Here is a 16,283-nt window from a genome sequence, read left to right on the forward strand (position 1 = left end):
AAATCAACGTTTAATTATAATTTATTGTTGAGGTAATTTATCGTTAAGGTAACTTTAAGGCTATTTATTGTTAAGATGATTTAGAGCTGCGTTGATTTATAATTTACTTTATCATTTATTTCACTATTTGGCATGTATAGATTACATTTCAAGACACGAGTGAACATATCCAAAAATGTCACTTACGCCACTGTGATTCTAAACTCCGATCTTCGCTGAGAGAGAGAGAGAGAGAGAGAGAGAGAGAGAGAGAGAGAGAGAGAGCGATCACGCGAAAGCAGGAATGTTCGACTTTTTCATTGAAAAACCGGGGAGATGAGAATTTTAAATCGAAGGTGTCTCGATCGTAAAGGACACGGAGAACGACTCCGATCCTTCCGATGGAAGGTCACATGGCCAGAGATTGATATCCTGCACCGGAAACAACGCGAGCGTCATTGCAGAGCGTCCCCGACTTAAACATCCGCGCCTTCGTCGCCCGTTCGAAAATTCTTCGATGACTTTTGCACCGCGGACACGGTCTCCCGAGGACCTATTAGAGAACGCCCACGCGAATCCACCCCTCTACGGAGCTCCCTTCGTCGTGTATGCTCATGGCGAGGGCCGTCGCGCTCGTCTAACCCGTTCGTCGACCGAAGTCGTGCGAGGTTTTCAGGTCTCACTTTTAAAACGTGAGAAAAATCGAACGAAACGAGTTCGACCGAGATTTCGGCGATCCGTCGAGGCTCTGCCGGCTAAAATGAGCTTCGCTCGAACTCGAGAATCGATAGTATCTGCGAGGGAATGAGAGGATATAAGTCTGCTAGTCTCGATCGTCGTAGCTGTACATGTCTCTCTAATTGACGCTTAGATTGTCCACAAAAATTGGACAATTTAGGAAGAGGAGACACGATTGTTCGAGGCTCGCGGTTCATTTTTACAGTCACGAATTGTCGACAACTATGAAAACGAGTCGCGAGGCTCGAATAATCGTATCTCCTCTTCTATAAATTGTCCATTTTTCTGCACAATTTCGGCGCCAATTAGGGAGACGTTACTGTAATCGAAATCGCGTTGAAATTCGACGACGCTTCGGTCGTTGCAATTATAAACGAAATCGTATTACGATGAAATTTAACAATGTTCTGACACACTGTGAGAGCTATAAGAAGCTAAATGAAGAGCTATAAAAATTCGACTAATCGTTATTAATCGTTACAGTTGCAAAAGAAGTCTTGAGAAAAAATGGCGAGTTTCGAGCAAAATTTTGCAGAAGCTTCGAGATTACGGCTCGAAATTGTCGCGACGTGGACACGTGGCGTACAACGAAAATTCTACTACAGCATTCTACTATAGATCAAGTCGTTTAAATCGATTAAATCGTTCTCTATCGACGGCTCAACAGCGGGAAACGAGCGCGCGGCCGCAGTCTCGGTTTCGTCGAATGGCGAGCTCGCGTTTGTACGATTCTCGGTTCGCTACCACCTATCGTAGTGTAATGTGTGAAGCGTTAGAAAATGGAGAAGATAAAATAGTTCGATCGTTAGGTTCGCCGCGCGATCGCCGTCCCTGTCGCGATGGCTCGCGAAGCTGCGCGGAGAAGCTCGGAGATTCTAGCGCAACGAAAGCGGTATTGTCTCTCTGGGTCGCGTCGGTCATGGAAGTCGGGGAAGAAGAAGCCTCGAAGCTCCTCGCTCCCTGCGCCTCGGACCGGCGAATCTACGCAGCGGGAACATCGAAATGAACCGAGTGAATCGCAATTAGGTGTTCGGCAACAGGTGGGGGGAAGCGCGGAGGGTGCCGAAGCCGAGCTAAAGGGTGCAAGCTAAAAACTTGCGGTTTTAGCCTGCTTTTAAAGTTATTAAGCTTCCTCTCTCTCCCTCTCTCTCTCTCTCTCTCTCGTTCTCCCTCTCGCTCCAGCATTTTCTTGAAGGGAACAAGCCTCGAAATTTCCTGCCACCTGTTGCCCCGCAGACTGCGACGACTCTATGAAATCCGAGGAACACGACACGTTCGAGCACGAAGAAGAAGAAGAAGAAAGACGAGTTTCGTGCGCGATCGTTTTTATCCATGGTCGAGAGTATTTTTTTCATAGGACTCGCTCGCGAATTCGTCGGCGGAAAGGGGCGGTTCCTGGGCGGAAAAAGAGGGGGTAGGTGAGAATGTCGATTCGTCGACGAGTGAGAATTACTTCGTTGTCTTCTCGACCCTCGTACGCGAGGCTCAACGCGGAGAAATCAAGTCGATTCGAGAGCGCGGGAGAGGCTTCATTTAACCTGGAGTGAGATGAGAATGCATGAAAAAACGTCGTTCGAATACTGCATTAAAAATCTGTCCCGCGGGAGCCGCGAGAAGTTGTCGAGAGCGATGCGATGGTTCGCGATGAAAATCGTTGCAGCTGTTGCAATGATCGGCGAGGAATCGCGTTGGCGGTGAACGCGTACGAGGGTCGCAATCGATTTTTTTTTTTAGAACGGTGTGCGAGCTTACGCGCGAGAAAGCGACAGCGAAAGAAACGGTGCGCGCGGTCCACGTAGAAAAGATGGCCGCGAAAAACAGAATAGACGGAGGTGAGGAAGGAGAGAATGGCCTTCACGGAGAGAGAGAAGATGAGAGAATGTGTGTACAGTAATGTCTCTCTAATTGACGCTGGGACTGTGCACGAAATTCGACAATTTGGGAAGAGGAGATACGAGATTATTCGAGCCTTGCGGCTCGTTTTTATAGTTGTTGATCATTCGTAACTGTAAAACCAGGTGCAACACTCGAATTAATCGTATCTTCTATTCCCAAATTGTCTATTTTTCTGCGCAATCTAAGCGTCAATAAGAGAGACATTACTGTACGTGTGTATGCACAGTAATGTCTCTCTAATTGACGGCCAGAATGCGCACAAAAATGGACAATTTGGGAGGAGGAGATACGATTATTATTTTTATAGTTATAAGTTGTCCACAATTTTAATCGTATCTTCTCTTCCCAAATTATCCATTTTGGTGGAGAATCTGAGCGTCAGTAAAGGAGACATTACTGTATGTATGTACAGTAATGTCTCCCATACTGACGCTCAGGTTATGCACAAAAATGAACAGTTTGGGAAGAGGAGACGCGATTGCTCGAGCCTCGCAACTCGTCTTTATAGTCGTTGACAATCGATAGCTATAAAAAACGAGCCACAAGACTCGAACAATCGTATCTTCTCTTCCAAAATCGTCCACTTTCGTAGACAATCCGAGCGTCAATTAGAGAGACATTACTGCATGTATGTATGTATGTATGTATGTATGTATGTATGTATGTATGTATGTACGTATGTACATATATATGTATATATATATACGCACATATGCATGCGGGTACGCGCGTGCATACATGTATACATATGTAAATGTGGAACTTCTACCATTTCGATTCGATAACGTTAAACTTACTCAGCAAATACGGGCGTTAATAAAATGGGTTTAGCTAATCAGTCTTTGTGTTAGAGGCTCTTTACGTCTAGACTCAGCTGCTTGCCGCATGTTGCTGGTGCTGCTGGTGCTCGTGGCATCGTGTTCTCTCCTCTCGCGTGTGTGCCCGACGCTAGCTCTCGACGCGACTGTGCGCCCGGACGCCCCCGTAGCGTCGCGGTAACGCCGCACGAACCGGGCGTCCGGATCCGTTTTGTTGCTCGATCGATCCTCGACGATCGCTACCGTCGTGCTAGAAACAACCAGTCTACGTTCTCTCTACTCGGAAGCGTGACAACACCACCGTGCTTCCGGACGCTTCAGAATTATTTTCGCTTTTCCCGCTCTCCGGGAGGAGACAGCCTCGTGTCCCCGGTGTCCGGCTGGTCCGCGTTTTAGCACCAATTTATCCGCAATACACCCTCTATTGCACGATCGAACATGTGTGAAGAACTTTCCGGGGACGCGGCCCGGGACACGAGGCTGCTCGCGACCGCCGAGCGGAATCGAGGCGGAGACGGCGCGACCGACTCTTCGTTCTTTTCGCCTGGCAGTCGATAAATCGCGTTGACCCTTTCGTTCGAGCTACAGAGGTAATTCAAGGCTCGATCCAGATCTGATTGACTCCGTTGAATGTGTCCGATGATATCGGGTGAGAGAAGCTGTGCAAGCGGATCGTCGCTTCTCCGGACCGCGGTGGCTCGGCGAACCTCGTCCAAATCAAGTATACAAAAGTTCGGACGTGAAAACTAGGAGAAGTATTTTACAGAGGAAATAACCGGATCTCTCTCTCTCTCTCTCTCTCGAGTTGATCGCGGCTTGGAGACACGTTCGAGCCACGCGATCGAACGCGCGTCGGAGCAATCGGATCGAAGATTCGAGCGATCAACACGAAGCTGGTCTCGGGAGCGAAAGGGTCCGGCTCGATTTTAATCGACGGGGAGAGCACGACGCCGTTAGATCGAACACAGAAGCCTGGTCTCGTGCTTCGCGAGACGCACAATTAGTCGAGGAGATATCCGCCGACGCTCTCCGCACTTTCTACCGCGAACGAACTGCCCGAACGGGGCTTACAGGCGGTCGCGCGCGTAACGTCTCCGTCTACGATCGACGATTGATTTAATCTAGCCGCAATAATAGTACTCGCGAAGAAGCCTGGAGGCTCGTGCGTGGTGGCAGCTAGGCGAGATGATTCTTGGAAAATATAAAATCGTAGCCCCGAGGCGCGCGCTTCTGCACGCCTAATTGCCACCTCGGTTCGCCGAGGCTGTCAATTATTATCGATACAACGGAACATGCTTTCCGTGGGCACGGCTCCTGGACCGGCCGATCCTCTCGCGGTCGCCGCGAAACCTTCGAAACGTGGCGGCCAAGCGCCGGGACCAGCGCGGGTGCAAGCGCGAAATTGTCCGGTTGCGGACTCTTATCTGCCTCGAGAAGTTCCGCAACGAGAAGGAAAGTCAGCCTTCGTCTGTCCGCGCTTGAAACTCCGCGTCAAGAACCGGCCGTGCCGAACTTGAGCGACGTTGGCACGCGAACGCCGTTTCAACGAGAGGATCGGCCAGCGTCGGCGCGCGTGCGACGCAGCCGAATTACCGGCGTACAAATCTTCGACGCGGCGAGACCCTGTCGATTAAGCCGGCGGGGCCAGCAACGCCGCTGGCCCCGCGGATCCATAGTCCTATCCGATTGGTCGGGGAACTCTCCGTCTGTATACCGCGAGTCTGGTTAAAAAGGCAGTGTCTGCTGAACCTGGGTAACCGCGAGCGAAGCTCCCCAGAGAGATCCAAAACCCGGTCGCTTCGTACGGACCTCGACGGCTGCCCAGGTGGGTAAAAGAGAATCTATCGTTCGATCAGAGGACGGTGTTCCCGTTGTCGAACGGGAACCGTCGTCGTGCGAGCCTCGATCAAGGTTAAGTCGGAACCGGTTAACCATCCCGGAGATTCGACTAATCAACCATCTACCGATCAAATCGTCACGGAATGACGGCGGACGACCTTGCTCCAGAATCGGACGCGAACTCCGTTCGTTCAATCCGCTCTTCTCCGCCTGTACACGCACCTACTTTCCGCTCTAAATCGCTATCCGCGGGCAGGTAACATGAACGAACGGCATTCCGTGAGGATCTCACGCGCTAGCAATTGACGCAACGAAGTCGAAGATCTATTTCGGATCCGGCACGGGCATCGGTGCCGCGTGCCCGCTGGGCTGGAGCGAGATCGGCGACGGATCTCGCGGCGGATCGGCGACGCGACGCCGCCGCATCGCCGATCGAATCATCGTTCGGGAAAGCACGCGACCGTTTCGGTGAAACGGCTAGAGTCCGAAACGCACTTTCGTCTCGCAGACACTGCCCTCCGCGATGATCCCTGAACACCGGCGACCTCTTGTTCTTCCGCCGTTCGGCGGTCTGGAACGGTCTTCGGGCATCGGTCCTCGATCCTCGGAGCGCGAGCCGCGACGAGCTCGCCGCCGCGAGCGCGTTAAGACTACGTGGTCGTGCTGCCGATGTACCCGTTGTTCAGGGTGTCCGGTTTGTTCGCGTACTCGGCCGGGCTGACCGGCTCCTTAGTCTCGACCCCGGGGCCGTCCACGTCGACGGCCTCGATGGAGGGGAAGTCGACCCTCAACGGCACCATTTCCCGCTTCTCCGCCGCCAAGAGGACCTCCGGGCTGCCGTTCTCGTAATCCGGGTTCGCCAGCTTCGAGGAGTTCGGGCTGCCCACGTAGCTCTTCTTGCTGGAATTCCTCGGGCTGGCCGACTTGTTGCCGATCGACAGCTGGCTCAGATTGCTGCGGGACGCGCTCCTCGCGTTCATGAACGGCGAGCTCTTCACCGAGGACTTCAAGCTGTCCTCGACGAACGGCAGGTTCAAGGTGTCCTTGCCGGAGGCGATCGAGTCCCCGGAGACGCCGTCGAAGTCGTCGAAGCCGGCCTTCAGCGGGACGTTCGACGAGTTCATGGTGTGGCAGTTGATCGTCGCCTTCGAGTTCTCGCCGTACGAGTCGAGCCTGTAGCCGGGGCTGAAGCTGTTCTTGATGACGCCCGGCTTGAAGTTCCCGAAGTCGCCGAAGTCCTGCCGGAGCGGCGAGTCCTCCTCGCCCTCCGCCTCCTCTTCGCGCGGGTCCTCGAGGGTGAACAGCTCCAGGTGCCTGTAAACGCGACCGCGTCGGTCAGAACAAGATCGTCGAAGAAAGAGAATCTAGAGGACGCTGCTTTCGGGCCACTTACTCGTTGGACTGCGAGGAATTCGTCTTGTTCTGGTTGCGAGCCTCGATGCCCTCGACGCTGTGGTAGAAACTAACTTGCTGGAAGCTGGTCCTGTCGGTGTGGTCCAACAGCGTGCCGACGATGTCCATGAACGTGGGCCTCTTGGCCGATTTGTGCTTCCAGGTCTTCTTCATCAGATCGTAGAGCAGTTGCGGACAGTTCTCCGGCCGCTCCATCACGCCCCCGTCGATCACGTACCGCAGAACCTGAAGAAGAAAGATCGGTGAGAAAGGCGTCCGGCGAGAAGATCGAAGATCTTCCGATCGATGCGACGCGCACCTGGTCGTTCGACAAGCCCTGGTAGGGCTGCGACGCGAAGGTCACCATCTCCCACAGCACCACCCCGTAGCTCCACACGTCCGAGAAGCTGCTGAACAGCCCGTCCTTCAGGCTCTCCGGCGCCATCCATCTGACCGGCAGCAGGCCTTTGCTACCCTTCCGGTAGTAGTCCCTCTCGTAGATGTCCCTCGTCATGCCGAAGTCGCCGACCTTGACGGTCAGGTCCTCCGCCAGCATGCAGTTCCGAGCTGCCAGGTCTCTGTGCACGAACTTCTTCGTGGCCAGGTACGCCATGCCGTCGGCGATCTCGATCGCCATCTGCAGGATCCTCTCCAGCTTCGGCGGCGGGTTCGACTCGTCGCAGCTGTCCGGCCTGTGGCTCCGCAGGTACTTCTTCAAGTCGCCGTTCGCCATCAACTCCATGATCACCAGCGTCGGCTGGCCGCTCGTCACCACGCCCAGCAGCTTCACCACGTGGTGGGCGTCGAAACCCCTGTCGAGTTTGAGCAACGGTTTTACTGAACTGTGGACCGCTGCCAGCGCTGGCCGGAGCTCTTTGCAACAATAATTTTCAACAATTTGAAAGACAGTCGATACCTGCGATCCAACTCAACGTCTTTTACCTTATAGTTTACGTTCGTTTTGTCTTAGACTTGTCTGATCAATTTCATCCAAATCAGTTTTAAGTTTAGCTCTGGCTTTAATTTTAGGTCGTGATTAGTCGTCGGTAGGCTGCGGATTTTATGCATTCATGACAAGATTGAGTTTGCATTTATGACAAGTTGCTATTAAAAATGATCGAACGATTAGAAGAATTCAAAAATGTGAATGTATTGTTCTTAATTTGTTAGCATCGTTAATGAAGGAAAGAACTTGCTGTTTAATTTCTATTTCTTCATGCAGAATTCGTGCGGACAATTTTTATGTTCCACAAAAATCCGCAGTCTAATCATTGGTATCATCAGTCTCACGTTACAGTTTTACGTTAGTTTTGATCTTGGTCTTACTGTTTTAGTCGTCGCCTGTCGTTCCGATTCTTTTTATGTATAAATGGCCTCGTACAGCCAGCATAATAAAATATCGAATCAAATGTAAACGAATCATCTAGCGACGATGTTTTAGTCAGTGATTGTAAGTGATCCTCGACATCTCGAATTTTATTGCATACGAATGGACTGATCTAACTTATATAACAAGAAATCAAATCAAAAGTTAACTATTATCTATATTATATTATATTATTATATTATATTATATTATTATATTATATTATATATATTATAATATATATATATTATATAATATGAGTTATATAAGTTTTCACAACTATAAGGTATAAACCTTCAAAAATTATGAAGTCGTCGACGGTAGATAATGTTAATAATAATATATAATATCTATCTATCTATCTATCTATATATATATATATAATATATAAATATTATATAATATATAATAGTTAAATAATTAAAAATAATATAATATAATAATAATATAATAATAATAATTAAATAATAATATATAATAGTTATATAATATAGATAATATATAATATCTATCTATCTATCTATATATATAGATAGATAGATAGATAGATTAATATAAATATTATATATTATTATTAACATTATCTACCGTCGACGACTTCATAATTTTTGAAAGTTTATACCTTACAGTTGAAAACTTTCTAACGCATCGTTCGATGGGAATAGCAATTTCAGCCGCGTACCGGCGTGTCGGCCCTGACGGACGAAGCGTTAATTACTAGCGCTTACTTCATAACGGACGCCTCGTTGAGGAACTCGATCCGCTCCCGATCGGTGGCGTCCTTGTTGACGGTTTTAACGGCGCAGCGCACCACCGGTTTCCCCTTGACGATGTCCTTGGCAATCCCCTCGTAGACCATGCCGAAGTAGCCGTTCCCCAACGACTTGAGCATCTCGATCTTCTCCCTGGGCACCTCCCACTCGTCCAAGACGTACGGCATGCTGATGTACTGCGGGTTCACCGTCGCGATCAGGGTCGAGCTGGCCGCGTTCCTCGTCAACTTCTTCCTGTGGATGTAATAGAGGGACGCGGAGAACAGCAGCATGATGGTGCACAACACCAGCCAGAACAGCATCCAGAATATGTCGAGGGTGTTCGGCTCCTTGATGTAAAAGTATTTAATCGGCGAGGGCTCGCCGAGTCCCGCCAGGCTCGTCGCTTGCACCTTCATCGAGTAGTTGCCGGGCTGCAGGCCTCTCAGCACGTACGATTTCCTTTCTTTCGTGAAGTTCTGCCGGGTGATGCAGATCACCATCGGTTTGTACTGCAACAGACGGGCGACCTTGCGATTCTGCGCTGCACTCGACTCTTTGTATTTACAGTTCGATGCTGGATAACGATAACAGCAGTCCAATAAAAACCGAAGAGTTTCCGAGTTCCAAAAGGCAAGGAATACAAAACCGATAAAACCGAGCTTTTAATTTGCCCGAAATCGTGAACGATTGAATTTCAAAGATTGAACTTCGTCGTCGTTTCTTTTGCATCGACCGGGTTCCTGAGGTCATTTCGAATAACTTTTTCCTCAGCGGAAATGCAATCCGCGGCTTCGTTCGCGAGTTATTAACGAAAAACAGTGACCAATCAGAGACGAGATCAGTTGGCGCGCGGCGGTCGAGCCAACGGGCGGCCGAAGCCCAGTTCCGCCGGTTGGCTGGGCCGCCTCGCGCCAGCCGCCCCGCGCCAGCCGAGCTCGCCTCTCATTGGTCAGCGTTTTCCGTTAATAACTCCTAAACGAAGCCACCGATCGCATTTTCGCTAAGGAAAAAGTTGCTCCAAATGACCCCGGGAGCCCGTCGCCTCCGGAAGCAAGATAATTTTGGGACACCCTGTAAAGCAACCCCCTTTTTGTCACTCACGTTTTCGATGTCGATCCTTTTGTACTCGATCTGGTAGGTGACGATGAGCCCGTTCGGCTCCGGCGGTTCGTCCCACTGCAGCGTGACCACGGTGAGGCTGTTGTTCTCGCTGGACATGCTGATCTTGATGGAGTCCGGCGGAATGTTGTCGGCGCTCTCCTTCGCCAATGTCCGGAAGGTCCTCATGCTCTTCGTGGAGCACTTCTTGTAGGTGTCGTTCATCTCCTGAGCCCTGCACGCCTGCACCTCGACGTTGTAGAGGGCGAAGTGCCGCAGCTTGTCCATCACGAACGAGAGATTCGTGCTCGGTATCTGTACCTCGAAGGCGGTGGAATTGTCGACGTTCTGCTTGTCCGTGTCGGTCGGCGACGCGTTGTCGTAGCCGGACGCGTTGTCGTAACCGGACGCGTTCCCGATCTCGCGTTTCCGCCTCATCTTCCGCTTCACGTACACCTGGTTCTGCAGGGCGTCCTCGAACGCGATCGAGCTCGATGCCTCGTTCTCGCGCTGCGACTGATCGTTCTCGCGGTCCGGACACTTGCAGGACTTCTCCGGCGCCATCGACTCCATCTTCTCCTCCGCGAGCCGTCTCGCCAGCAGCTGTTCCTCCTCCAGCGAGTTGTGCTTCTTGTCAGTCGCCATCATCGCTGTAAAACGGTCGCAAACGGTTCATCAAGATTCCCTCGGCCATCGTCGAGCTCCCACCCGAAGAGTGAGGTCACCTAAAGGTCCTCGGACCTTTATCTGGGACCAAGTAAAGCGCTCCAGACGGTGGCAGCTCCACGAGACGAGTAAGAAACGTCTACTCCTGAAACGGCCTGCGATACTTGTACCCAGTGTTGCCAGGGAATTGATGGCGCGTAAAGCTCCCCGGACACCGCGCCCTACCCCGCGATCGTCGACGCGTTCCTTTTACCCCCACTCCTACCGGAGAGTCTCTGTAAGAGGGCGCCGAAACGGTGGGGATGCGTTCTGGCCGAAAAGCTGACCTACGCGTCGTCACGTGACGATCTAGTGCTGGCGTATCCCCTCCATTAATTAAGCCACAGTTTGTCGACGATCATGAGACAAGGGAAGGGGGGAGTGATGCCCCTCGCGCCATCAGTTCCCCGGCAACGCTGCCGAATCGGAGGCATACGACGCGGCGAAGTGATGCCCCTCGCGCCATCAATTCCCCGGCAACGCGGCGAAATGATGCCCCTCGCGCCATCAGTTCCCCGGCAACGCTGCCGAATCGGAAGCATGCGACGCTGCGAAGCAATGGAACTTACGTTCGTGGCAATAGTTCCTCTGGTTGATGAAGTTCTGGTCGTCGGGCTCCCAGCGGCCGTAGATGCGGTAGAAGGTCAGGTTGCCGTTCTTGTACTGCGGCGGCAGCCAGTTCATCTTGAGCTCGTCGCTGGTCGTGCTCCAGATGTTGAAGTCCCTGGGCGCGGTGGGCGCGTCCGGCAGAGTCCTGAAGTAGGTGAGCTTGGTCTGGGCGCCGGACCTCTCCGTGGCGATGGTGTAGGTCTTCACGTAGTAGGCGTACTGGGTGTACGGCTTGAGCTGCGAGAGAAAGTGTGTCTGCACGGACCTCTCCAGCTGGTTGGACGTGTTCTTCGGTATGAACACGTCGTCGACCTTCCAGCCGTCGCCGCCGCACGCGTCCCTGCCGTCGTACATGGTGATATTCTTGTTCGGCGCCTCGATGAAGTAGACCACGTAGCTGAGCAACGACCTGGCGTCGTGGTGGATGAACGGCTCCCACTCGATCACCGCGCTCCACGGCGACTTCTTGCCCACCTGGGTCTTCAGCTCGGTGACGTTGCAGGCGACCTTGTCGCCGTTGCTGTCCGGCGCCACCTCGTCCTTGGTGAACGGCGCCAGTCCCGCCTTCTCGCGCAGCGTCTCGATCTTGTGCAGGCACAATTTCGGATTCATGTGAAAGGACACCTTGCCGAGCTTGCCCATCGACCTGATCTGGATGTTCTCGTGCCAGCTCCAGTCCCACAGCTCCTGCAGATTCTGATTGTCCATCACGAGCAGCGAGTGATTCGAGCTGCTGTCGTTGCCGCCGATCAGCCGCAGCTTCTTCAGGAAGTTCAACGAGATCAGCGAGAAGCTACGCACGATCTTCAGGTTGCCGTTGATCTCCTCGATCGTGCTCAGATTGTCCTCCAGCTCCTTCACGATGTTCTTGCCGCCGCGGATCTGGATCTCCAGGCTGCCCTTGATCCTCGTGCAGCCGCGCAGCCTCTGGGCCGACGCTATGTTCTCCACCATGGCGCCCTCGCACTCCTTCTGGCACGGGCCGTCGCACTTCTTGCAGGACTTCTTCCCCGCGAGCTTCTCCTCCGTGTAGCCCGGCGGGCATTGCAGCACGCAGCTACCGTTGAACGGCTTGTACGGTTGCTGCTTCACGTTGAACGCCTCGCGCGGCTTCTCCATCGTGAGACACCTGTCCTCCTCGATGCACCGGTAGTTCATGAACTCGAGCGTGCCCTCCGGGCATCGCTCCCTGCACTCGTGCTCCAAGGTCATCACGTTCTTGCACACCGTGCAGTTGTAGGACGTCGGCCCGTCGCATCCGCCCAGGCACGACGGATCGCAGCACGTGCCGTTCATGTGGCACGCGTTGTTCTCGCAGCTCGGGTCGCAAACTGAAAAGCCCGGGACAAGCCCGATCGTATCATCTTCTTCGTTCGCTCTCATCCGTGCCGCTCCTCGGCCGCCTAACTCTAGAATGGGCGTGGCCACGCCGCTCCGCGGGGTCGGAGTAGGCGTGGCTTCTCTGCCCCACGGAGCAGAGGCTTTCGCCACCGGACGGCCTTGCGGAACTCCCGCGGGACGATTCGGATCGCGATTCGAACCTTGTGAGGTTTCATCGACGATCGGGAGAGCTCAAGGCCGCGGATCTATATCGTTTCGCGAAATTACACCGGCCGTCTCCCGAGAGCAACGGAACCAACAACGGCGACCCGGAGAAATCCAGTTAACATCGATCTCGCGGGCCACACGCGCGCACAGGCCACCGCCGCCGCCGGTTCCAGGTAAACAATGTGTTCGTCGCGGGCCGTTCCCGTCAGCGAAAAGTCCTGTCACGTTCGCCGCGGGGACGACGCGCGGCGACGTAGAACACCCGGCCTGCAATTTCCGCGGCAGGGAACCGAGGGTCCCTCGGTAATGAACCAGCACAGCGACGCCCAGCGAGCGATCGATAAAAGACGATTCCGTACCGTAGAACGACGACACGATCGCGAAACGGAGCTGCCTAGGTGTTTCCGATCGGATCGATTGCTCTAGATCGCCGGCGAACTACGGTGATGTCTCCCTAATTGACCGTCAGATCGTCCACAAGAATGGACAATTTGGGAAGAGGAGATACGATTATTCGTGCCTCGCGATTCGTTTTTTCTCTGTCTTTCACGATTTCCATTTGAGAATTCCAATTTACATTTTTTCAGAGAATTATAAACAGTCACGTATGTATAGTTCTAAACCGTTGCAGTTTTGTTCAATCAACGCTGCATTTGATAAAATTTAAAAAATGAATGAAAGCGATTTATTCGCGTGTCCAGCATTTCTTACGAGCGAAATGGAAAAACTAACGCAGCGTAATAAAAATTCGAACGAAAAACGCAAATCTATCCTGCGAAGTCAGAATGGAGGAACATAAATTCACGCGATCCCTTCGTTAAGTTGAATTAATTAAGAGACGACCACATCGTCTCAATTAATTGTTAAAAATAAATTTAATCGGTAAACAATACGGTATACATGTATGTTAGTAAAGATCAACGCACCGTGTTTTCCGCGACGAGAAAAATGTGACACACGCCATTACGATCTCTAAACTATTCAAATACAGTATTGTCTCTCTAATTGACGTTCAGATTGTCCACAAGAATGGACAATTTGGGAAGAGGAGATACGAATGTTCGAGCCTTGCGGTTCGCTTTCATAGTTACGAATTGTCAACAACTATAAGAACGAGCTGCAGGGCTCAAATAATAATAAATTGTCTATTTTTCTGCACAATCTGAGCGTCAATTAGGGATTTAGCGTTCGAAACGGGACCCGAGGAGCTCGCGATGCACGGAAAACTAATCGACGTTCGAACAGCGATACGCCGACGATTAGGGTCGACGTATAGAGTGCATAAGCGTAATTTAGGAGCATCGCGATCACGGATAGGCGTACATAAAAGACGATTCCGTTCTGTAGAACGATGACACGATCACGAAACGGAGCTGCTAGGTGTTCCCGATTTGATCGATTGCTCTAGATCGCCGGCGAACTACAGTAATCGACCGTCAGATTATCCTCAAGAATGGACAATTTGAGAAGAGGAGATACGAATGTTCGAGCCTTGCGATTCCTTTTTATAATTACGAATTGTCAACAACTATAAGAACGAGCCGCAGAGCTCGAATAATCGTATCTCCTCTTCCCAAATTGTCCATTTTTCTGCACGATCTGAGCGTCAATTAGGGAGACATTACCTTACCCTGTCATCTTGGGGAACATTTTATAAATGAACCGCGTAGCCCCGCGTTGATCAATCTCCCGCATGTTTTACGCGAAACTTGGTGCGCCATAATCGGTTCAATGATTTCTGAACGATGGAAAAGCGATCGTCCGGTGGGATTTAGCGTTCGAAACGGGACCCGAGGAGAGGAACTCGCGATGCATGGAAAACTGATCGACGTTCGAACAGCGATACGCCGACGATTAGGGTCGACGTATAAAGTGCATAAGCGTAATTTAGGAGCGTCGCGGCCACGGATGGGCGTACACCGACAATTTCGCCTGTTCTTTTTCTACGGACGAATCGAAACGGGACGGACGCACTTCATTTTAAACGAGGCGAACGGATAATCGTATAACTTAGCATATAAAATCCTGAGATATGTATCCGTCGCAGTAAATGAGAACCCCCCGTGTCTCTTCTCTCGCGCAAACGCGATCCTATTCTTAACCTAGTTGGCATGTTTACATCGAAACACGGAAGAACCATTGCGGACTCGTTCTTTCCGTTCGAAAACATAAATGGCATAATTTCTTCTTCCCTCCCGTGCTTATTATTCTTGTTGAAGATCTCTTTCAGTTTTATGCCGTCCTTGTGCGACTGCTACATTGTTATTGCTTTTTCCCAGCGTAAAAACAAAGCGTTTAAAAAGCGTTTTTAGAAAAAAAGCGACAAATAAAGTTATTATTATTATATTATTATTACTATTATTATTATTATTATTATTACTATTATTATTATTACTATTACTATTACTATTACTATTACTATTACTATTACTATTACTATTACTATTACTATTACTATTACTATTATTATTACTATTACTATTATTATTATTATTATATTATTACTATTATTATTATCATTATTACAATTGATTGTTCATCCATATAAGACCTATTTAACCCTGCTAAAACTTGCATAATTAAACTACCAGCAGTCTCACAGGCAGCTAATGTTTATTTCGTCATTATTTACGTGAAAGTGGTAAAACATTCGAATAAATTGTTCGTTTCTTTGCACATCGATAACAAAGAGGTTCAACTTGAACAATTCGATCGAACAGAAGCAGCTGCATCGCAAAATATTCTTTCTTTTTTACAATTTTTCTTGGCAATTATACCATCAGCAAGCATGAATAATTAAATAACCAGCAATCACACAGACAGCTAATGTTTATTTCGTTATCATTTACGTGAAAATGGTGAAAATCAAACATTCGAATAAATTGTCCTCTCTTCGCACATCGATAACGAAGGGGTTCAATTTGGACAATTCGATTGAACAGAAGCAACTGCATTGAAAATATTCTCTTTTTTCCACATTTTTTTTCTCGCAATCATACCATCGCCATGCAAGAACAATGAAATCACCAGCAGTCTCGCAGACCGACGATAGCGATTAAGGGTTGAGAACTGGTCTCACCTCTAACCGACCGCGTAACATCGAACCCTTTCGTATCGATAGAAAGTCCAACCTCGCTGGAACTCGAAAATTCTGCAATCAGAATTGCACTGGAACTGCGAATTAACTGAGCGACCATTTTACGACATCCTCGATATTTTTTGCCGCCGTCTGTCGGGACTTTGCGTGCTGTGTAAAAACAGTGCGCACAAAAGCTGGCGTGGAAAGCTCGTCGAACAAGGAACAACGAGAATAATTCCGGAAGGAGAAGGAACGGCGCAGGGCGAAAAGCGCCCTTCTTCTTTTTTTTTTTCAGCGAGCAAACGGCGAGCAGTCGGCGAGGGGAATCTCCTTCGCGACGTCGCGTCGCGTCGTCTCGACGTCCGGCAACGTCGCTCCGTAGACTCCCGTCGAACCGTTCGCCGGCGAGATTTCACGTACGAACGTAGACAGCTTCCCCGGACGGCCCCGTTCGAGAGTTT

At 50.6% G+C, this 16,283-nt stretch overlaps 1 protein-coding gene across 4 annotated transcripts in view; it reads right to left on the reverse strand.

Moving 5' to 3' along the window:
- Nucleotides 1–265: 265 nt before the first annotated feature.
- The window catches only part of InR-2 (insulin-like receptor-like), a 238,848-nt gene continuing 222,830 nt past the window's right edge, over nt 266–16,283 (reverse strand). For 3 of the 4 annotated variants that reach the window (XM_076520213.1, XM_076520215.1, XM_076520214.1), the window contains 6 exons: nt 11,156–12,526; nt 9,885–10,531; nt 8,757–9,292; nt 6,982–7,474; nt 6,664–6,908; nt 266–6,584 (listed from right to left, as the gene is read on the reverse strand). In XM_076520213.1, the coding sequence (XP_076376328.1) occupies nt 5,921–6,584; nt 6,664–6,908; nt 6,982–7,474; nt 8,757–9,292; nt 9,885–10,531; nt 11,156–12,526 (3,956 nt within the window). In that variant the 3' untranslated portion in view covers nt 266–5,920. Of the gene's footprint in view, nt 6,585–6,663; nt 6,909–6,981; nt 7,536–8,756; nt 9,293–9,884; nt 10,532–11,155; nt 12,527–16,283 lie in introns of those variants that run through there. The other variant, XM_076520216.1, reaches the window with a different exon arrangement.

This window comes from Megalopta genalis, chromosome 3 (genome assembly GCF_051020955.1).
Source record: "Megalopta genalis isolate 19385.01 chromosome 3, iyMegGena1_principal, whole genome shotgun sequence".
Lineage (NCBI taxonomy): Eukaryota > Metazoa > Arthropoda > Insecta > Hymenoptera > Halictidae > Megalopta > Megalopta genalis.